The sequence below is a fragment of the Vulpes lagopus genome, chromosome 12, assembly GCF_018345385.1.
Source record: "Vulpes lagopus strain Blue_001 chromosome 12, ASM1834538v1, whole genome shotgun sequence".
NCBI classification, from domain to species: domain Eukaryota; kingdom Metazoa; phylum Chordata; class Mammalia; order Carnivora; family Canidae; genus Vulpes; species Vulpes lagopus.
In genome coordinates this window covers 27,118,007-27,142,217 of record NC_054835.1, presented here as the reverse complement: position 1 = coordinate 27,142,217, position 24,211 = coordinate 27,118,007, and the positions used below count along the sequence as shown (strand labels likewise).

The following is a 24,211-nucleotide window of genomic DNA, read 5'->3' as shown; positions in this document are numbered from 1 at the left end:
CATCTGCCTTTGGCCCAGGGCATGGTCCTAGAGTCCTGGGATCGAGTCCCACGTCGAGTCTCCCTGCATGGAGCCAGCCTGCTTTTCCCTCTGCCTGTGTCTCTGCCTCTGTGTGTGTGTGTCTCATGAATAAATTTTAAAAAATCTTTAATAAATAAAATATGAAAGGTACAAATGAGAGGATGCCTTTCATTTTTTAATGCACCTCCCAGCCTCTTGAGAGGTCCTTTCACTTGAGTGACAGGCCTAAACCTCTGACAAGCACCAAACTTACTCTGCCTCACCTCACAGTGGCCAGGCTCTTGAGGCTCTTCAGATACTTCTGCTCCATTCTGACCATTGTATCAGCCCGTGTCCACTCCCATGGCCCTTCTATGGTATATTTCTTTGTGGATAACCATGTAACACCAGCAGTCAAGATTAGCTCCTAGAAACCTCCTCCGATGTGCCCTTTACCAGGAAGTACAGTGGATTACTGTAACTGTGATAATGATTATTTGCTTACTTTGTACCAGGCGTTGTTTTCAGCGCTGTTTGGTATTGTTGAACATTAAAATCCATACAATGACCCCTGAGAAAATTAAGGTAGAGAAGTTTAGTAGTTTGGTGTAGGAAGGAAGGATGCAGAAAAAGGATTCAAACCTAAGCATTCTGGCTCTTAAACATTCAGTTCTACAGAAAAGTCCAGGACAGAAGTCCAAGCTTGTTTGTTGTCTACATACTTGTTTCATCTTGTGATCACAGGCAATGGAGAAAGAGACAACAGAAAATCAAGCCCAGAGCCTTAAAAGTTTGGTATTTAAATAGATGAGCAGTCTTTGTGCTTCCTTATATCACAAGGTTGGAAAAGCCATCTCCATTCTTAGCCATCCTGTGTGGGCAGGTTCCCAGTCCGGCGTTTGCTGTAATTATGATTACAAAGCAATTTCTATTTGCATAACTCACCTTTTTTCCTCTTTCAAAGCACTTTCACACATTAAATTTTACTTGATCTTCATAACCCTATGAAATATTTAGAGCTAAAGTGGCATTAGCCACATTGGGGCAGGTGGGGATGGGGGGCATTTTTAAATTCACTTTTTAAATTTCTATGGGTTTAAGGTACTGTGGGAAAGAGACAATGCTAATGACAATCTTCTCCCTCTAGGAGCACGGAGTCTTCTTAGAGGTAATAATACATATATGCAAGTAACTACAATGTAAGGTGAAGTCTGGCTAAGAAAAGAACTGGGGAGGGCAGCCCCGGTGGCTGGTGGCTCAGTGGTTTAGCGCCGCCTTCAGCCTACGGTGTGATCCTGGAGCCCCGGGATCAAGTCGGCTTCTCCCTCTGCCTGTGTCTCTGCCTCTCTCTCTCTCTCTCTCTCTCTCTCTCTCTGTGTGTGTCTCTCATGAATAAATAAAATCTTAAAAAAAAAAAAAAAAGAACTGAGGAGAGGATGAAAATGGCTGACTAGGAAGGATCAGGAAAGGTTTCATGAGGATATGGTATTTGAATTGCCAGCTAGAGTAGGGAAAGGGAAGGTAGTTCAACCAGAGAAAGCCTTCTGAGACAGCAGGAAAGCACAAGTGGGAGAGCTCTGTCTTTGGTGGGGAGAAGAGAGCCACCTAAAGTCAGTCCACCCGCCCGTTATTCTTAGCCCCATTTTGTATCCTTTAAAGCACCTGCATAACTCACAAGTAGTTTATCTGTTTTCTAGTTTTTGCTCTTCCTCCACTAGAACATAAGCCCTGTAAGGGCAGGCACCGTCGTGCTCTCCATTGTTCACCGTTGGCCTGGCACTTGGTAAGCTCACAGTGTTTGCTGCATGAATGTTGCAGTGGTCTAGGTGAAATCGCAGTGGAGAAGCAGACAGGGGAGGCTACCTGAGTCGACATACCAGGTAACTAGGCGAGGCCAGAGTAAAGGAGTGGAGAAGTCAAGAAGGAACCTGAGAAGACAACAGTGCTGATCCATCACCAAGCCAGGAATACAGGAGGAGGTGCAAGTTTGAGAGAGAGAAATGATGGTCTGTTCCAAACATGCAGAGGGAAGGTACTGCCCAGCATGGGTCTGTATCTCAAGGTTTCTTTTTTTTTTTTTTTAAGATTTTATTTATTTATTCATGAGAGACACAGAGAGCGAGGCAGAGACACAGGAAGAAGGAGAAGCAGGCTTCCTGTGAGATGCTTGATGTGGAACTTGATCCCAAGAGTCCAGGATCATGACCTGAGCCAAAGGCAGACGTTCAACCACTGGGCCACCCAGGTGCCCCTATCTCAGGATTTCTAACTCCTAAACAGGTGAGTGTGCTATCCATTATACCTCTTTGTGACTTGTCAGAGAATAAACTGGAATTCTTTTTTCAGAGAATTCTCTAGAGTAATATGTCCCTTATACTTTCCCGTAAGTGATCATCTAAGCCTTATTGTTATGTAGCACTGTTCTTGAAAAGATGGCATTGTAACCAGACCTCTGGGCCACAGGAAACTGCTTTAAAATTCCTCACCCCAGTTGTATCCTGCTTGCTTAATGAATGGTTCCTCCCTATGAGAACTGGGAGGATGCTAGTTCCTGGATAGATTGTCTTTATAAGGAGAAAAGTTTGGCAATGTGATTTCCTGTATATTTCTACTGGAGTCCAAGATTCCAGGAGTGCTAGCCTAGACAGCAGTGGCAGCCACCTAGAGCCCAGATGTCATGAGTAGTCCCAAGAAAATATGAGGGCATCCTCCCAACTGCCTTTGCCAAGCCAAAAGGCAGAATCATGGCTTTATTACACCTTCTAGAGCATGTGGTCAAGGCGGCTTTCCATTTGGCTGCTTTGGTGCTGGGGTTGTTTACATGTTTCAATAAATGAGTTATGCTTATTGAAGTTGGCTGGCTAGGAGTTCAGAATAAATGACATATGACCACAATTATACCACTCACCAGGAGCGGGAGAGTTCAGAAGAAGAGATCTACTTGTGTATGATCCTTTGGTGGAGAAGAGAAGTACAAAACTTGAGTATTCCAATCTTAGGTGGGTGTGCAGTTTTTGAAGCCTGGGAGAATTGGGGTGTCACTGTTCCTGGCTTTCTGATGGTATCAGACATAATGAGATGCCAATCTAGTAAAAGCATGTATGTAGGAGTGCTTTGCACAATTTCAGAAGAGAAAAAGGAAGCTGAAAATAGTGGTTTTAGAAAAATGTAGAGCCTCTAGTCAAAGAAATTTTCAGATGCTCTACATATCCTTCTTCAAACATAATCCATTGGAACATAAAAGACATCCATGCTCTCTGCAAGGAGGAAGTAAAAAGTTCTTTCATACAGAGGTGCCTGGCTGGCTCCAGTCAGTAGAGCATCTTGTGATCTTGGGGTTGTGATTTCGAACACCATGTTGGGTGTAGAAATTACTTTTAAAGACAAAAAAAATGTCCCAGGGCGCCTGGTTAGGCTCAGTCTGTTAAGCATCTGCCTTCAAGTCAGGTCATGATCTAGGGGTCCTGGGATGGAACCCCGTGTTGGGCTCCCTGAGAGCCTGCTTCTCCCTCTGCCTCTTCCCTTGTTTGTGCTTATGCTCTGTTGAATAAATAAATAAAATCTTAAAGACCAAAAATGTCTCAAGAAACTATGTAAGGGGTGTCTAGCTGTAAGTGGAGCATGTGACTCTTGATTTCAGGGTTGTGGATTCAAGCCCACTTGGATACAGTGATTACTTAAAATTTTTTAAAAATTAGGGCAGCCCAGGTGGCTTAGCAGTTTAGCGCCGCCTTTGGCCTGGGATGTGATCCTGGAGACCTGGGATCGAGTTCCGCGTCAGGCTCCCTGCATGGAGCCTGCTTCTCCCTCTGCCTCTCTCTCTCTCTCTCTATCTCTCTCTCTCTCTCTCTCTCTCTCTCAAACGAATAAATTTAAAAAAAAAATTTTTTTAATTGTAAAAAGTTCTTTCATATACAAAAGCTACCCTACATTTTAGGGTGCTTTTTAGGCTGCTCCCAGACTGTGTGTGTATGTGAGGTATACTTACTATTCTTCCCTGCAATAGGCAGTGTGTTCATTAGAAGGACATGTTGATATAGTAGGACTCCAAAGTTAGTCCTTCATTTCCCCCTTCCTCCTGTTTGTTCCCTGAACATACATGGAGCATCCTGTAATTTCTACACCTATTTATGTGATAGTTTACAGAACAATGGTGCTGCTTACTACTTCCACTGCTTGTTACTGCCTTCTGATTCGTTTAACTTATTCCTCCATTCTTCAAACTGTCTCCAGTTGTTAATACCCTTTTAAAAATCATTTGGCTTATTTTATCTTTACACTTTTTTTTAAGATTTATTTTTTTATTATTTATTCATACAGAGAGACACAGAGAGAGGCAGAGACCTAGGCAGAGGGAGAAGTAGGCTTTCCACAGGGAGCCCGATGTGGGACTCGATCCCTAATCCCAGGATCATACCCTGAGCTGAAGGCAGACGCTCAACTGATGAGCCACCCAAGCATTCCCTTTACAATGGGTTTTTATTTTTTATTTTTAAAAAAGATTTTATTTATTTATTCATGAGAGACACAGAGAGAGAGATAGAGGCAGAGACACAGGCAGAGTGAGAAGCAGGCTCCACGCAGGGAACCCGATGTGGGACTCGATCCCAGGTCTCCAGGATCACACCCTGGGCTGAAGGTGGCGCTAAACCACTGAGCCACCAGGGCTGCCCTACACTGGGTTTTTAAAGCTTTGTTTAAAATAAAAATATGCTGGGTGCCTGGGTGGCTTAGTTGGAAGAGCATGCGACTCTTGATCTCATGGTCATGAGTTTGAGCCCTACACTGGGCAAAGAGTTTACTTAAAAATATATATATTTATATACAGAAGAAATGCATAATATAAAAAGGAAATCTTCTGAGACTTGTACTCCCCCAGAGAATTTACTATGATATATATTTAATATGTATCCTTTCAAAAATGCTCTGAGCTCCCCATTTTTCTTGGTTTTGGGGGCCTGGGAGAAGGGGCAAAGTAGGGGCAGCCAGGATCACTGGGTCACCTCTCAGTATCTTCAGGTTAGTGATAGACTGCTCCATCCCTGTCTGAACAAAATTAAACAGAACCATATAGACAAATCTGTGTGGTTTTCATAACATTTCACAGCCATTTCTGTTTGTCTTGGCTACTGCAGCATAAGTAAAGAGAACAGTGGGAGTGGCCAAACTTTAGAAGTCTTGGAATTCCGGGACCAGGAGTTTAGATTTTAGGCAAGGACTTACAAAGGCATTTCTTCATTCTCAATATATTGAGTTTATATTGTCTTAAATGGGTCTTTTGTATAAGATGGCTCAGAGACAAAAAATTTTTTTGAAGATTTTATTTATGGGGCACCTGGGTGGTTCAGTTAAGCATCTGCCTTCTGCTCAGGTCATGATCTCAGGGTCCTGGGATGGAGCCCCGCATCAGGCTCCCTGCTCAGGGGAGAGCCTGGTTCTCTGACAGAGCAAGAGAGAGAGGGAGAGAGAGAGAGAATGAGGTTAGAAGAGGCAGAGGGGCTTGATCCCAGGACCCTGGGATCAGGCCCTGAGCTGAAGGCAGATGCTTAACCAACTGAGCCACCCAGGCACCCCAAGGCAGGGTTTTTTAGACATTTATATTAATCCATAATCTCTACTATGAACCAGATATATGCTTTGTAGCAAAGAATTTACCAAATGGTGAACTCCTTAAGGACAGAGGCCAGGTTTAACTTTTTTTTTTTTTTTTAAGATTTTATTTATTTATTCATGAGAGAGAGAGAGAGAGAGAGAGAGGCAGAGACGCAGGCAGAGGGAGAAGCAGGCTCCATGTGGGGAGCCCTACATGGGACTTGATCCTGGGTCTCCAGGATTAGACCCTGGGCCCAAGGCAGGCGCCAAACCGCTGAGCCACCCAGGGATCCCCTAATTCATTTTTTAAATCTGCCTATCCTGGCACTGTCTCTCCTTGCAGGTGATTAATGGATGTTTGTTGAATTAAGCTCACATCCTGCCTTTTTCATACCGTTTACATGAGTGGAGCTTAAGCAAAGTCCTTTTTTTTTTTTTTTCCAAAAAGGAAACTTCCATCTTTTGCCTTATGTCATGTTTCTTACTATCATGTTCCCATGACCTCTCACTTAATAAGGATCAGCTTTGTTCAACTCCCATACCTATAATTCCCAGGCCTTTGCTCCTGAAGTGTCTAGAATAGCCCTGTCCATTAGAAATATAATTCAAGCCATATATCTAATTTAAAAACTTTAGTAGCTACATTTTAAAATGTAAAAAAAAATTAAAAAATAAATGTAAAAAAAACCCACATATACCAATTTGGGTTGTTTTTTGTTTTCTTAAAGATTTTATTTATTCATGAGAGACACACATGCAGAGAGAGAGAGAGAGGCAGACACATAGGCAGAGGGAGAAGCAGGCTCCATGTGGGGAGCCCGACGTGGGACTTGATCATAGGACCCCAGGATCATACCCTGGGCTGAAGGCAGACACTCAACCGCTGAGCCACCCAGGTGTCCCAAGTATACCAATTTGAATAATAAACTCAGTATGTCCAAAATATCATTTCAACAGCTAATTAAAAATATTTATATTGTACATTATTTTATTCATACCATCTTCAAAACCCAACATGTATTTTATACTTAGAGCACTAGCTGCACATGGCACCTTACTGGACAGTACAGGTACAGAATCTTTGAATTTTTGTGTACTCACCATGTATATAATTAGATAAGCCATAATAGTGTTCATCTTACTGGCTCCATCATTAGCAAAGGAGATAAATTCAGGTAAGAGAATTATTTACTAGATGACATGTTATTTAGCTTACTGTTTCTTTTTAAGCTATATTCTTAGATTTTTTATCTTTAGGTAAATTCCATAATTCAGAAACCATCAAGTCTTTTTTTTTTTTTTTTTTTTTTAATGCTTGTAAGCTATTCTTTGCTTGTAAGCAATTCTTGGCGGTGGGGGCGAGGGGGGCATCAACCTTCCTTTTTATCTGTTCCTGTCACTGGCTCCCTGGGATCTAAATGATTGGGATTTCCTTTTTTCCCTCTTCTCCCTTAAATGCCATATCTTCTACAACACTGACTCCACACTGTGTTGCCCAGAAACTGGAAATATTTACATTGTTTATCCTAACTTCTTATGCAAGCATTCTGGCTGGTGGAAAGGGGATTCCATTTATTAATAAGGCAGACATTGCATGATCTGAGACATTTCAGAGTATAGGAATAGGAAATTATTTAATTAGATATGTAAAGCCAGATTTTTTTTAGCTCTCACATCCTCTAAAACCCATAGAAAACAATGTGATCGATACAGATGAGCAAACATCGCTTAAATAATTGATTATTTGCCAAAAATGACAAGTTAGTGAGTAAAGCCATATTTGGTAGGTAGGTTAAAGAACAAGAAAGTGTTGACTGCCAAACTTTGGGCTCATGGGGAGAGAATACTGTGATAGGAACATATGGAGCATGTTTTAAAACAAAATTTTGGACAGGATTTCAAGTGTGATAAACATGGCGGTCAGGAGAAGAATCACTGGTATGCACACTGCAGAAGAGTCTACAGAGCCAGTGAGGAGGTGTTTCAGACAAATTTAAAGCCCAGACCAGAGCTCCCAGTTTGTTGTTCCCTGTACTACATCTTTCCTGTAAAAAAAAAGTCGAACATGGACACAGGGAAGATAATAAGTAATAATTAGGAAGCTAGGATTGGAGCATCAGGACATTCAGAGAAACTCAGCTACTGTAAGGTTTTTCATTTAGACTATGTGGTATTAACCTCTACATCCTTAACATCTAGGTCAGTGCCTGGCACAGACTAGATATTGATTGAATGAATGAATTGAGAATGGTGAATTGTGGATACATTCACTAAGATCTAAGTAACAAAGGAGAAAGATGTTGCAGATTGGATAGTGTTGGCAGGGGCAAAGCTAGAAGCAAGAGGGAATGAATGGGACCAAACATGTTCTACAGCTTAAAGAACTCTTGACAAAAGCACAAATGAGGGCAGCCTGGGTGGCTCAGTGGTTTAGCGCTGCCTTCAGCCCAGGTCTGATCCTGGAGTCTTGGGATTGAGTCCTGTGTTGGGCTCCCTGTATGGAGCCTGCTTTTCCCTCTGCCTGTCTCTGCCTCCCTCTCTCTCTCTGTCTCTCTCAAGAATAAATAAATAAAACCTTAAAAACACACACACACACACACACACACACACACAAATGAAGGAGTGTGAAAGGACTTGAAAATAAGTAGTTTGATTTTACACTTACTTACTGCCTAGCAGGGGTACATCCCAGGTCTGTGGGATAATGTGAGTGAAACATAGTACTCCAGTTACCCAGTAATCTAATATATTACAAGGTCAAAGCTTCTGGGTCTATCTGCCCAGGAAGTTATGATTCTAATGTTGTCCTGACTGGCCGTTTTCTCTACATAGAGTACATTTTCAGTGACATCCCTTATCTTGAAGCTTTGGCATCAGTTTTGGTGTTGTTGTTTTTTTTTTTTTTTTTTTTTTAATTTTATTCATTTACTCATGAGAAACACAGAGAGAGAGAGAGAGAGAGAGGCAGAGACACAGGCAGAGGGAAAAGCAAGCTCCCCGCAGGGAGCCCAATGTGGGACTCGATCCCAGGAGCCCAGGACCACGACCTGAGCCAAAGGCAGCCACCCAACCGAGCCACCCAGGTGCCCTAATTTTTAAGTTAAAATCACAACTCTAATAGCAAAAATTTTTTGTTACTCCAAACAGACCAAAATAAATTTTCCATGGAAATGTTTAAAACAAGTCTGCAAATATTCAGGTATCTACACGCATCAAATAATGCAGTTATGTTGTGGATCATAAAAAGGCTTTATTTGGGGGGATCCCTGGGTGGCTCAGTGGTTTAGCGTCTGCCTTCGGCTCAGGGCATGATCCTGGAGACCCAGGATCGAGTCCCACGTCGGGCTCCCTGCATGGACCCTGCTTCTCCCTCTGCCTGTGACTCTGCCTCTCGCTCTCTCTGTGTCTGTCATGAATAAATAAATAAAATCTTAAAAAAAAAAAAAAAAGGCTCTATTTGTATAAGTGAACAGACCCAGAACTGTGTCTAATTGGGGCTTTCTTCTAATATTCACCTGCCATTGACTCCATGAGTTACCAAATTAGAAATAAACTTGTCCCTTTGGTACCTCATGAATTCCTTTCTTAAATATAAAATGATTAAATGATTTATACTGGGATGCCCGGGTGGCTCAGTGGTTGAGTGTCTGCCTTTGGCTCAAGTCGTGGTCCTGGGATTGAATCCTGCATTGGGATCCCCATGGGGAGCCTGCTTCTCCCTCTGCCTGTGTCTCCGCCTCTCTCTGTGTGTTTCATGAATAAATAGATAAATAAAATCTTAATAAAATGATTTATACTTATGACTTTCTTTAAGCTTCACTTCTAGCAGATGCCTCAAAATCAGCTTAACCCCTGGTGAGCTCCAGATCTTCATTAATGCTGGTTCAGTTTGGGAAATTATTTCAGTCTTTGGATGTTTCAATGTAAAACAATTATTTTTAACTTTATTTTGTAAAAATAATTATCTGAGTATTTTTCAAGTATACTTGTGTTAACAAAGTACAGCACAGGGGTGTGCCTTTTAGTGGTTGAACAGACCACTTTTACATTCCTTAGAAATAAGATATGGCTCAGAATTTTAATCATAGCAACAGTTGATAAGAAAAACAGCAAAAAAGTAATCATTTCCATATGGAAAGAAAAGAAAGAAACCAGTGAAGCTGTGAACTGTCATTTTTCCATATAAAAATAAATCACCACTGGTAGATTTGGCAGAAGGGGCAAATGTTCCTATTTGTTTCCTATTTTACATTTATTAATACACTGCATGTGATGTATTTTACAGAAGTACACAATTACCCTCAAACTCAGTTGCCAATTTCCAAGTGTGTTTTGTCCTTCTGAGTGAAACTCACATCTCTATGTGTCAGTTTCATCAAGGACAATATTTCCTTGGTGATAATTTTCTCAATTTCATGAAATTCTGGTGAAAGCTCTTACCCCTTTTACTGATGAGCACAGTTTCCACGCCAGCTGAATACCTATAAGTAATCTGAAAGCACTAGTTGAATAAAAAGTTTCTCTGCTCTTGCATTTCAAATCTCAGAGAAAAACTGACCCAATTTTCTGATGCCTAGAAAATTTAAGAAAAGCAAACATTTACTTACTTACTTTTTTTTTAACTTACTTTTGTATGTAAGCATGATATACATTATTTATTTATTTATTTATTTATTTATTTATTTATTTATTTATTTATGATAGTCACACACACACAGAGAGAGAGAGGCAGAGACACAGGCAGAGGGAGAAGCAGGCTCCATGCACCGGGAGCCCGATGTGGGATTCGATTCCAGGTCTCCAGGATCGCGCCCTGGGCCAAAGGCAGGCGCCAAACCGCTGCACCACCCAGGGATCCCATGATATACATTTATTAACAAAATCTGAGATCTCTTTTTATTTTTATTTAATTTATTTTTTATTTTACGATAGTCACAGAGAGAGAGAGAGAGAGAGAGAGAGAGGCAGAGACCTAGGCAGGCACCAAACCGCTGCGCCACCCAGGGGTCCCTGAGATCTCTTTTTAAATAGCTGCTTCAAGTGGAAAATCTGTTAAGAGAATAACATATTCGAGGTATTTATAAATCTAGCATTTGACAATTGCTCCCCCCTGTGGTTCAAAGCACTCACTTCAATTAAAAGCAGAACTGCAATTTCTTAGCTTCAAATTGTGTGGTGAAAGTTTAGCTGTTATTTTAGTGAATCCTTTTTGGAATAAAAAAGGGAAGACTTGGAAACATGGGGACAAAACAGAATATTCCCTTTTTTTTGCATACTTCCAGAGTTCCAACATCTCAGCAAAATGTTTCCAAATTTCTTTACAGGAGCACCAATTTCTTTCTTACAAATGAAAATATCAAGTAGACATTTTCATTGAAAACATGATGTTGATGTCTCTGTTTAAAAGGTTTTCCTCATTTTCTGTGGTCTTAGTAAGCCAAAGAAAATGGCATTTGACTTTGTTCCTTTAAGGTAGAGATATGAAAACCTTTCAGAGAAAGTACTATTAAAAATATTTTAGCCTGGGGATCCCTGGGTGGCGCAGTGGTTTAGTGCCTGCCTTTGGCCCAGGGCGCGATCCTGGAGACCTGGGATCGAATCCCACGTCGGGCTCCCGGTGTGTGGAGCCTGCTTCTCCCTCTGCCTGTGTCTCTGCCTCTCTCATTCTTTCTGTATGACTATCATAAATAAATAAAAAAATAAAATAAAATAAAAATAAAAAAAATATTTTAGCCTGAAAATGACTTAAGGTACTTCTCCTTTGTTCAAGATTAGAGGTTGCAGTAACTGGCCACAACCTGTTCTAACAAAGTGAAACTGTCCAAAAAGTCCTCTTCTTCAATTCCAAATTTTGTGTACTGATGAATGTAGGCTCTGGTGAAAGAAACAGAAAATGTAAAATATAAGATTCTCAGGCAAATGAATAACTCTTAAAATCAAACAATAAATAGAACTTTCCTAGATCCGAATATTTGAAGATGGAAGACTCTCTTAAATGTTTTTTTTTTTTTTTTAAGATTTTATTTATTTATTCATGAGAGACGCAGAGGGAGAAGCAGGCTCCCTGCAGGGAGCCCGATGTGGGACTCCATCCCGGGTCTCCAGGATAATGCCCTGGGCCGAAGGCACTAAACCGCTGAGCCACCCAGGGATCCCCATCTTAAATGTTTTATATTTGCTTTAATGTTTATTCCAAAGAGTCACAAACTGTGAAAGTTTATGTCAAGCTCCCTGTCTTTTTTAGTGTCCGAGAGAGTGACAGTAAGAAGCACATGGGAAGGGGCACCTGTGACTCAGTGGTTGAGCTCAAGTTGTGATCCCAGGATCCTGGGATTGACTCCTGCATCAGGATCCCTGTGGGGAGCCTGCTTCTCCTTCTGCCTAAGTCTCTGCCTCTCTCTCTTTGTCTCTCATGAATAAATAAATAAATAAAATCTTAAAAAAAAAAAAAAAAAGCAGCACACAGGAAAAAAAAGCACATTCAGATTTGATTATCAAACCCAGCACACATTCAACACTCTACAGAGATGACTGGGATCAATATAAACTCTTAAAAAGTACCCAAGAAATTTTACCCAAGCCTTGAAACTGCAGAAACACATTCATCCAGTTCTAGGAATGAAGTGAAGTCTCTCAAGGATTTTACTTAATTTGCGGTTATGCTAGGTAGCCCTTTTAATACCCTGTACCCCCAAAATGTTCTGAGGCAGGAAAAATCATATTAAAAAGAATATCAAGGGCAGACATGGATTAAATTGAGGTAAGAAGGCCTGCTGCCATTTAATGGGAGTGGGAAGAGAACGATACTAGGAAAGGGCAGTCCTGGGAGTGCGGGCTTATGGAATGGCCATGTGCAGGATGCGGGGCCCTTGGGAATCCTGGCTAATCATAGAGGCCTTGCCCATTGATATGAGGAATTTTCCTTTGACATTAAGTAATCGTGGCCAAGGTCAGAAAATCTGATAACACATTTCTTAGTACCAAGTAGACATTTCTTAGAAGCAGATGGAGTTGAACTCACAATATTTCTTGCTGAACAAGATCAGGATCTCTTCCATTCTTCCAAGGATCTTATTTTAGAAAACTATTTTATTGTCCAGCCTTGTAATGAAATTTCTACTTTCATTTCATTCAGAAACAAATCCTCTAGTCAATTAACAGCACTGTAGTAATTTTACATGATTATCTCATTTAATCATCATTGCATATCCTCAGTGTAAACCCACTGTGCAGATAAAAAAATGACACCTGAAGTAACATGACCCAGTTTCACACCTATATAGTGGTAGCCACAATTATTCCAGGCTGCAGGTTGAATGTGTTCCCCCAAAATTCATACATTCAAATCCTAACCCCAAAGTGATGATATTAGGAAGTAAGGCCTGTGGAAGGTGATTCGGTCATGAGGGTGGAGCCCTCATGAATAGGTTTAGTGCCTTTTTAAAAGAGGTTCTTTGCCCATTTGGCCATTTGAGGGTACAAGGAAAAGACACTGCCTATGAGCCAGGAAGTAGGTTTTCATCAGACATGGAATCTGCCAGCACCTTCATCTTGGACTTCCTAGCTTCCAGAATTCCTGAGAAATAAATTTCTGTTGTTTATAAGATACTCGGTCTGGGCTATTTTTGTTATAGCAAACCAAACAGACCAAGACATTCCAGATCCTGCCTTGTATTTTAAGATATTATCTGCCTATGGTTAGAAAGGTTTGTAGATTTTTTTACTTACTTTGAAGCAAACATATTCCAGGCTTTGCCCACAATTGTATCAAGTGGTTTTAGTAAGAACTGGCTATTGCTGACCAATGCTGCAGACTTCTCATATTTGCTAAAGGCTCGCTGGGTTTTCCACACATTGAAAGCATCAATAGGCTCCAACCAAGAAGTATAGAGAGCTGGATCTTTAAATCCTCCTAGAGTAAGACAACATAAGCCATTGTTTAATAATTTTTTTTTAATTTTTATTTATTTATGATAGTCACACACAGAGAGAGAGAGGCAGAGACACAGGCAGAGGGAGAAGCAGGCTCCATGCACCGGGAGCCCGACGTGGGATTCGATCACGGGTCTCCAGGATCGCGCCCTGGGCCAAAGGCAGGCGCCAAACCGCTGCGCCACCCAGGGATCCCCATAAGCCATTGTTTATATCATAAATAATTAATTTTGGAAACAAATTAATGAACAGGTATTTTTTTATTCATTTCACCAGAAATCTCCTTTAAAAAATATTTTATTTATTCATGAGAGACAGAGAGAGAGAGGCAGATATATAGGCAGAGAGAGAAGCAGGCTCCATGCAGGGAGCCCGATGTGGGACACTATCCCTGGACTCCAGGATCATGCTATTAGCCGAAAGCAGATGCTCAACCGCTAAGCCATCCAGGCGTCCCAGAAATCTCCTTTTGTTTTGCCTGTTAAAATTAGCTTTATATCGCTTTTGGATAGATAATTCATACTCATTTTAAGAAAAAAAAACAGTTCGGGGATCCCTGGGTAGCTCAGCCGTTTAGTGCCTGCCTTTGGCCCAGGGCATGATCCTGGAGTCCTGGGATCAAGTCCCACACTGGGCTCCCTGCATGAAGCCTGCTTCTCCCTCTGCCTGTGTCTCTGCCTCTCTCTTTCTCTGTCTCTCATGAATAAATAAAATCTTTTAAAAAAAGGAAAAGAGAGAAAACAATTCATATCATTCAGAAAAGTATTAAGAAGAAAATTTAATGGATGAAAGACCCAAATGTGAAAAAGAAAACCATCAAAATTCAAGAGGAGAACACAGGCAACAACTTCTTTGACCTCAGCTATAACAACTTCTTACTAGATACGTCTTTAAAGGCAAGGGACACAAAAGCAAGAATTGAACTATTTGGACTTTATCGAGATAAAAATTCTACAAAGCAAAAGAAACAACAAAACTGAAAGGCAACCTTCAGAATGAGAGAAGATATTTCTAAATGACATATCTGATAAAGGGTTAGCATCCAAAATGTATGAAGAACTAATCAAACTCAACACCCAAGAAACAAATAATCCAGTTAAAAATGGGCAGGAGATGTGAATAGATATTTTTCCAAAAAAAGACATCCCGATGGCCAACAGGCACATGAAAAGATGCTCAACATCACTCATCATCAAGTAAATAGGAATCAAAACTACAATGAAATACTACCTCACATCAGTCAGAATGGCTAATATCAACAACACAAAGAACAGCAGATGTTGGTGAGGATGTGAGGAAAGGGGAACCCTCTTAGACTGCTGGTGGGAGTGCAATTGGTGCAGCCACTGTGGAAAACAGTTTCCTCAAAAAGTTAAAAATGGAACTACTCTACAACCCAGCAATTGCGCTATTAGGTATTTACCCATGGATAAAAAAAATACTGATTCAAAGGGATACATGCACCTTGATATTTATAGCTGCATTATCAACACTAGCCAAATTATGGAAAGAGACCAAATGGCCATCAATGTGAATGGATAAAGAAGTTTTGGTATACAGGGGTGTCTGTGTGGTTCAGTTGGTTGAGTGTCCAACTCTTGATTTCCACACAGGTCATGATCCCTGGGTCCTGGAACGAGCCCTGTATCGGGCTCCCTGCTCAGTGGGGAGAGTGCTTCAGGATTTTTTTCTCTCCCTATGCCCCTCCCCAAGCTTATGCTTTCATTCTCTCTCTCTGAAATAAATAATATATTAAAAAAAAAAAGAGAGAGAGAGAAGTTGTGTTATTCATATATGATGGAACATAACTTAGTCATGAAACAGAATGAAATCTTGTCATTGGCAATGACGTGGATTTCACTTAGCATAAGCGAAGTCACCGAGAGAAAGACAAATAGCATATGATTTTACTCTTATATGGCATCTAAGAAACAAAATGGACAAACACAGGAGGAAAAAGAAAGAAGTAAACCATAAAACAGACGTAACTACAGAGAACAAACTGTTGCTGGAGGGGAGGTGGGTGAGGGGATGGGTTCAATGGGTATTAAGTGATGATGGGTATTAAGGAGAGTACTTGTGAGGAGCACTGGGCCTTGTATGTAAGTGATGAATCACTAAATCTTACACATGAAACTAGTACTACACTATATGTTAACTAACCAGAATTTTTTTTTTCAGATTTTATTTATTTATTCATGATAGACATAGAGAGAGGGGCAGACACACAGGGAGAGGGAGAAGCAGGCTCCATGCCAGGAGCCTGACGTGGGACTCGATCCGGTGACTCCAGGATTGTGCCCCAGGCCAAAGGCAGGCACTAAATCACTGAGCCACCCAGGGATCCCACTAACCAGAATTTAAATAAAAACTTAAAACAAAAAAAGAAGAAAATTTAAAAGTCAACTGAACATCTGAAATGTCACCACCCATAGAAGACCATGAACATTTTGCTGACCCTCTTGTGTATGTAATTTTATACAAACACTGTTCTGTAATTTGCATTTTCATTCACCAATATGTTGTGAATCTCTTTTCCATGTCAATAAGTATCACTCATATTTAAAGTTTTATTACATGAATATACTATAATTTATCACATTTCCTACTATTGAGCATTTAGGTTGTTTCTGCATTTTTGTGTGTAAGACATTGCAGTGAATATCTTTGTAAGAATACCTCTCTGTACCTATGTCATTTTCTGTGAGTAAATTTTTTGGAAGTTTGATTACTTTATATATTCTCTTATTATTTCTCTTAATTTAAAATCTAAAATGAAGTATATAAAAAAATACTCTGAAGAAGGAAAAACTATACCAATTAACACACTTGAAATGATCTCCTTTTTTTTTCAGCCAAAAGGTCTCACATTTATTACTGAAGCAACCCACTAGAGTAGAGGCATAGTAACAAGAAAAAATCATTTCCCTGATAAAACATGTCTATTGGCTAGGTAGGAGGGATGATTACAAAGTGATAAGATAGGAACATGTGATCTTCATGCAGCTTAAATATGTGTGCCATCTCATGATGTGTAATGCCTTATAGACCCAGCTTGGTTCTTCTCTAGTGACTGACTCCTCCTGGAGTTATACCTGATTTTTTTTAAAGATTTTATTTATTTATGGGTAGCCCGGGTGGCTCAGCGGTTTAGAGCCTCCTTTTGGCCCAGGGTGTGATCCTGGATACCCAGGATCGAGTCCCACATCGAGCTCCCTGCATGGAGTCTGCTTCTCCCTCTGCCTGTGTCTCTGCCTCTCTCTCTGTCTCTCACGAATAAATAAAATATTTTTTAAAAGATTTTATTTATTTATTCATAAGTAAATGAGCACGCTGTGCTCAGCGTGGAGTCTGCTTGAGATTCTGTCCCTCTGCCTCTCCCTGACACTTGCATGGGCACTCTCTCTCTCAAATAGATAAATAAATCTCTAAAAAAAGAAAGAAAATCATCAAATAAAGATAAGGCAAGCCTGCAGATCTGCCATAGAAACGCAAAGCTGATAAAAGTTCTGTTCTTTGAACTTCCTGAAAATTTTTATAACAAAATGCTGTCACATTAGTTGTACCTGTGCTACATTACCTGTGCTACATTACCTGTTCTCCCTTTCTTTAGTGACAAAACCCTCAAATTTTAATTGTGGTCATGGCCACCCCTGCAGCTAGGTGTAGCACATGAGTCAGTCCCAATCAAAGGTATATAAACACTAGTGTGGTGTGCAACCCTAGCAGGAGGTGGGCAGCATGCTCTCTTTTGCTCATTCCTATGTGATTTGATAGCTAAAGCTCAAACAGATGTCTTGGACTATAAGGAGGAAGCCATAAGGCCAGTACAGTAAGAACAGTAAGGTTTAGAAAAATGAATTAAACTCATATCTTTTTTCAATCACATCTGGTTTTGGTGTCCAGTCACATACCAATATAATGGTTATATTTTGCCACTAAAACACATAATTATTATTTTCCTTTCTTTAAAAATAAATTTAGGGGGGTGCCTGGGTGACAGTGGGTTAAGCGTCTGCCTTTGGCTCAGGTCATGATCCCAGGGTCTCTGCAGGGAGCCTACTTCTCCCTCTCTCTCTTTCTGTCAAATAAATAAATAAAATCTTAAAAAAAATAAATTCAGAGACATGGATTAAATTGAGGTAAGAAGGCCTGCTGCCATTTAATGGGAGTGGGAAGAGAACGATACTAGGAAAGGGCAGTCCTGGGAGTGCGGGCTTATGGAATGGCCATGTGCAGGATGCGGGGCCCTTGGGAATCCTGGCTAATCATAGAGGCCTTGCCCATTGATATGAGGAATTTTCCTTTGACATTAAGTAATCGTGGCCAAGGTCAGAAAATCTGATAACACATTTCTTAGTACCAAGTAGACATTTCTTAGAAGCAGATGGAGTTGAACTCACAATATTTCTTGCTGAACAAGATCAGGATCTCTTCCATTCTTCCAAGGATCTTATTTTAGAAAACTATTTTATTGTCCAGCCTTGTAATGAAATTTCTACTTTCATTTCATTCAGAAACAAATCCTCTAGTCAATTAACAGCACTGTAGTAATTTTACATGATTATCTCATTTAATCATCATTGCATATCCTCAGTGTAAACCCACTGTGCAGATAAAAAAATGACACCTGAAGTAACATGACCCAGTTTCACACCTATATAGTGGTAGCCACAATTATTCCAGGCTGCAGGTTGAATGTGTTCCCCCAAAATTCATACATTCAAATCCTAACCCCAAAGTGATGATATTAGGAAGTAAGGCCTGTGGAAGGTGATTCGGTCATGAGGGTGGAGCCCTCATGAATAGGTTTAGTGCCTTTTTAAAAGAGGTTCTTTGCCCATTTGGCCATTTGAGGGTACAAGGAAAAGACACTGCCTATGAGCCAGGAAGTAGGTTTTCATCAGACATGGAATCTGCCAGCACCTTCATCTTGGACTTCCTAGCTTCCAGAATTCCTGAGAAATAAATTTCTGTTGTTTATAAGATACTCGGTCTGGGCTATTTTTGTTATAGCAAACCAAACAGACCAAGACATTCCAGATCCTGCCTTGTATTTTAAGATATTATCTGCCTATGGTTAGAAAGGTTTGTAGATTTTTTTACTTACTTTGAAGCAAACATATTCCAGGCTTTGCCCACAATTGTATCAAGTGGTTTTAGTAAGAACTGGCTATTGCTGACCAATGCTGCAGACTTCTCATATTTGCTAAAGGCTCGCTGGGTTTTCCACACATTGAAAGCATCAATAGGCTCCAACCAAGAAGTATAGAGAGCTGGATCTTTAAATCCTCCTAGAGTAAGACAACATAAGCCATTGTTTAATAATTTTTTTTTAATTTTTATTTATTTATGATAGTCACACACAGAGAGAGAGAGGCAGAGACACAGGCAGAGGGAGAAGCAGGCTCCATGCACCGGGAGCCCGACGTGGGATTCGATCACGGGTCTCCAGGATCGCGCCCTGGGCCAAAGGCAGGCGCCAAACCGCTGCGCCACCCAGGGATCCCCATAAGCCATTGTTTATATCATAAATAATTAATTTTGGAAACAAATTAATGAACAGGTATTTTTTTATTCATTTCACCAGAAATCTCCTTTAAAAAATATTTTATTTATTCATGAGAGACAGAGAGAGAGAGGCAGATATATAGGCAGAGAGAGAAGCAGGCTCCATGCAGGGAGCCCGATGTGGGACACTATCCCTGGACTCCAGGATCATGCTATTAGCCGAAAGCAGATGCTCAACCGCTAAGCCATCCAGGCGTCCCAGAAATCTCCTTTTGTTTTGCCTGTTAAAATTAGCTTTATATCGCTTTTGGATAGATAATTCATACTCATTTTAAGAAAAAAAAACAGTTCGGGGATCCCTGGGTAGCTCAGCCGTTTAGTGCCTGCCTTTGGCCCAGGGCATGATCCTGGAGTCCTGGGATCAAGTCCCACACTGGGCTCCCTGCATGAAGCCTGCTTCTCCCTCTGCCTGTGTCTCTGCCTCTCTCTTTCTCTGTCTCTCATGAATAAATAAAATCTTTTAAAAAAAGGAAAAGAGAGAAAACAATTCATATCATTCAGAAAAGTATTAAGAAGAAAATTTAATGGATGAAAGACCCAAATGTGAAAAAGAAAACCATCAAAATTCAAGAGGAGAACACAGGCAACAACTTCTTTGACCTCAGCTATAACAACTTCTTACTAGATACGTCTTTAAAGGCAAGGGACACAAAAGCAAGAATTGAACTATTTGGACTTTATCGAGATAAAAATTCTACAAAGCAAAAGAAACAACAAAACTGAAAGGCAACCTTCAGAATGAGAGAAGATATTTCTAAATGACATATCTGATAAAGGGTTAGCATCCAAAATGTATGAAGAACTAATCAAACTCAACACCCAAGAAACAAATAATCCAGTTAAAAATGGGCAGGAGATGTGAATAGATATTTTTCCAAAAAAAGACATCCCGATGGCCAACAGGCACATGAAAAGATGCTCAACATCACTCATCATCAAGTAAATAGGAATCAAAACTACAATGAAATACTACCTCACATCAGTCAGAATGGCTAATATCAACAACACAAAGAACAGCAGATGTTGGTGAGGATGTGAGGAAAGGGGAACCCTCTTAGACTGCTGGTGGGAGTGCAATTGGTGCAGCCACTGTGGAAAACAGTTTCCTCAAAAAGTTAAAAATGGAACTACTCTACAACCCAGCAATTGCGCTATTAGGTATTTACCCATGGATAAAAAAAATACTGATTCAAAGGGATACATGCACCTTGATATTTATAGCTGCATTATCAACACTAGCCAAATTATGGAAAGAGACCAAATGGCCATCAATGTGAATGGATAAAGAAGTTTTGGTATACAGGGGTGTCTGTGTGGTTCAGTTGGTTGAGTGTCCAACTCTTGATTTCCACACAGGTCATGATCCCTGGGTCCTGGAACGAGCCCTGTATCGGGCTCCCTGCTCAGTGGGGAGAGTGCTTCAGGATTTTTTTCTCTCCCTATGCCCCTCCCCAAGCTTATGCTTTCATTCTCTCTCTCTGAAATAAATAATATATTAAAAAAAAAAAAGAGAGAGAGAGAAGTTGTGTTATTCATATATGATGGAACATAACTTAGTCATGAAACAGAATGAAATCTTGTCATTGGCAATGACGTGGATTTCACTTAGCATAAGCGAAGTCACCGAGAGAAAGACAAATAGCATATGATTTTACTCTTATATGGCATCTAAGAAACAAAATGGACAAACACAGGAGGAAAAAGAAAGAAGTAAACCATAAAACAGACGTAACTACAGAGAACAAACTGTTGCTGGAGGGGAGGTGGGTGAGGGGATGGGTTCAATGGGTATTAAGTGATGATGGGTATTAAGGAGAGTACTTGTGAGGAGCACTGGGCCTTGTATGTAAGTGATGAATCACTAAATCTTACACATGAAACTAGTACTACACTATATGTTAACTAACCAGAATTTTTTTTTTCAGATTTTATTTATTTATTCATGATAGACATAGAGAGAGGGGCAGACACACAGGGAGAGGGAGAAGCAGGCTCCATGCCAGGAGCCTGACGTGGGACTCGATCCGGTGACTCCAGGATTGTGCCCCAGGCCAAAGGCAGGCACTAAATCACTGAGCCACCCAGGGATCCCACTAACCAGAATTTAAATAAAAACTTAAAACAAAAAAAGAAGAAAATTTAAAAGTCAACTGAACATCTGAAATGTCACCACCCATAGAAGACCATGAACATTTTGCTGACCCTCTTGTGTATGTAATTTTATACAAACACTGTTCTGTAATTTGCATTTTCATTCACCAATATGTTGTGAATCTCTTTTCCATGTCAATAAGTATCACTCATATTTAAAGTTTTATTACATGAATATACTATAATTTATCACATTTCCTACTATTGAGCATTTAGGTTGTTTCTGCATTTTTGTGTGTAAGACATTGCAGTGAATATCTTTGTAAGAATACCTCTCTGTACCTATGTCATTTTCTGTGAGTAAATTTTTTGGAAGTTTGATTACTTTATATATTCTCTTATTATTTCTCTTAATTTAAAATCTAAAATGAAGTATATAAAAAAATACTCTGAAGAAGGAAAAACTATACCAATTAACACACTTGAAATGATCTTTTTTTTTCAGCCAAAAGGTCTCACATTTATTACTGAAGCAACCCACTAGAGTAGAGGCATAGTAACAAGAAAAAATCATTTCCCTGATAAAACATGTCTATTGGCTAGGTAGGAGGGATGATTACAAAGTGATAAGATAGGAACATGTGATCTTCATGCAGCTTAAATATGTGTGCCATCTCATGATGTGTAATGCCTTATAGACCCAGCTTGGTTCTTCTCTAGTGACTGACTCCTCCTGGAGTTATACCTGATTTTTTTTAAAGATTTTATTTATTTATGGGTAGCCCGGGTGGCTCAGCGGTTTAGAGCCTCCTTTTGGCCCAGGGTGTGATCCTGGATACCCAGGATCGAGTCCCACATCGAGCTCCCTGCATGGAGTCTGCTTCTCCCTCTGCCTGTGTCTCTGCCTCTCTCTCTGTCTCTCACGAATAAATAAAATATTTTTTAAAAGATTTTATTTATTTATTCATAAGTAAATGAGCACGCTGTGCTCAGCGTGGAGTCTGCTTGAGATTCTGTCCCTCTGCCTCTCCCTGACACTTGCATGGGCACTCTCTCTCTCAAATAGATAAATAAATCTCTAAAAAAAGAAAGAAAATCATCAAATAAAGATAAGGCAAGCCTGCAGATCTGCCATAGAAACGCAAAGCTGATAAAAGTTCTGTTCTTTGAACTTCCTGAAAATTTTTATAACAAAATGCTGTCACATTAGTTGTACCTGTGCTACATTACCTGTGCTACATTACCTGTTCTCCCTTTCTTTAGTGACAAAACCCTCAAATTTTAATTGTGGTCATGGCCACCCCTGCAGCTAGGTGTAGCACATGAGTCAGTCCCAATCAAAGGTATATAAACACTAGTGTGGTGTGCAACCCTAGCAGGAGGTGGGCAGCATGCTCTCTTTTGCTCATTCCTATGTGATTTGATAGCTAAAGCTCAAACAGATGTCTTGGACTATAAGGAGGAAGCCATAAGGCCAGTACAGTAAGAACAGTAAGGTTTAGAAAAATGAATTAAACTCATATCTTTTTTCAATCACATCTGGTTTTGGTGTCCAGTCACATACCAATATAATGGTTATATTTTGCCACTAAAACACATAATTATTATTTTCCTTTCTTTAAAAATAAATTTAGGGGGGTGCCTGGGTGACAGTGGGTTAAGCGTCTGCCTTTGGCTCAGGTCATGATCCCAGGGTCTCTGCAGGGAGCCTACTTCTCCCTCTCTCTCTTTCTGTCAAATAAATAAATAAAATCTTTAAAAAAATAAATTCAGAGACTTCCTTTTTTTTTTTTTTTTTAAAGACTTTATTTATTCATGAGAGACAGAGAAAGGCAGAGACATAGGCAGAGGGAGAAGCAGGTTCCCTGCAGGGAGCTCGACGTGGGACTTAATCCTGGAACTCCAGGATCATGCCCTGGCCCTGAGCTGAATGCAGACACTCAACCACTAAGCCACCCAGGCATCCCTGGAGACTTCCTTTTTTAAAAAAAGAAATGTTACCATGTACATGTACAAAATGTATATATTAATTTCATCTTAATTTCTGCTTACCCAGATCTGCACTGTGTACATCTTTCCCACGAAGGATGACCAAATTAGCAATGGAAGTGTTAAAATGAAGCTCCCTGTTGAGAGACACTTTACCAAGAGTAGGAAGTCCTGGTAAAGGAGGCCGTATCTGCCAATTAATACCTGCCAAAGGAAAAAAAGCAAGAGACTTTATAAATAGCTCTGAGCAAGAAGAGAAAAATATATTATAGTATGTTTATTTTACATAAATTTTTATTTAGTAAGTAAAGTTGCTTTTTTCTACTAAATGTTTAAAAATTCTTATCTGGTTTACCTGAAATGATTCCAACTATCCAATCCTGAGAAAGGCATAAATTATTCTTTGTAGAGTATTAAATGGTGGTGATAGATACATACAATGGAATTCTCTTCACCAAAAAAACAGAAATTACTGATAAATGTAACAAACAACATGGATAAATCTCAAAAGTGTTATGCTAAGTGAAACAAGCTTGACTCAGAAAATTATGTACCATATGATTCCATTTATAGGACATTCTAGAAAAGGCAAAACCATAGGAAAAAAATTCAGATCAGTAGTTCCTGGGGGCTGGAGTTGAGGGGAAAAGAGTGCCTACAGATGAGTATGAATGATGATCCTCCATCATTTTGGGATGATGGAAATCCTCTATCTCAATTGTAATGGAGGTTACACATTATAGAAGTTTGTTAAAATTCATAGAACCATACACCTAAAAAGGGTGAACCTTACTCTATATGCCTGTGCAAACATACAGGACACATACAAAAATGTTAGGGATGTACAAACACAAAGCAAAAAGTTTGAAAACTGACCAGTCATATGGAAATATGAAGAAAATCCTCTTATATATGTCAGATAGGGATAAAATTCAGCACAGAGTAACAGACTGATTTTCAGCAAAAATAGAAACACAAGAAACCAAAAATGTTTGCATGCTGAATTCAATAATAAGACAAGCCAATTTAAAAATCA

At 39.9% G+C, this 24,211-nt stretch overlaps 1 protein-coding gene across 1 annotated transcript in view; it reads right to left on the bottom strand.

Moving 5' to 3' along the window:
• Window positions 1-11,215: 11,215 nt before the first annotated feature.
• The window catches only part of TUBD1 (tubulin delta 1), a 39,189-nt gene continuing 26,193 nt past the window's right edge, over window positions 11,216-24,211 (bottom strand). The window contains exons 7-9 of the mRNA XM_041727096.1: window positions 23,239-23,379; window positions 18,635-18,818; window positions 11,216-11,466 (exon numbers count right to left, since the gene is read on the bottom strand). Of these exons, the coding sequence (XP_041583030.1) occupies window positions 11,364-11,466; window positions 18,635-18,818; window positions 23,239-23,379 (428 nt within the window). The 3' untranslated portion in view covers window positions 11,216-11,363. The remainder of the gene's footprint in view (window positions 11,467-18,634; window positions 18,819-23,238; window positions 23,380-24,211) is intronic.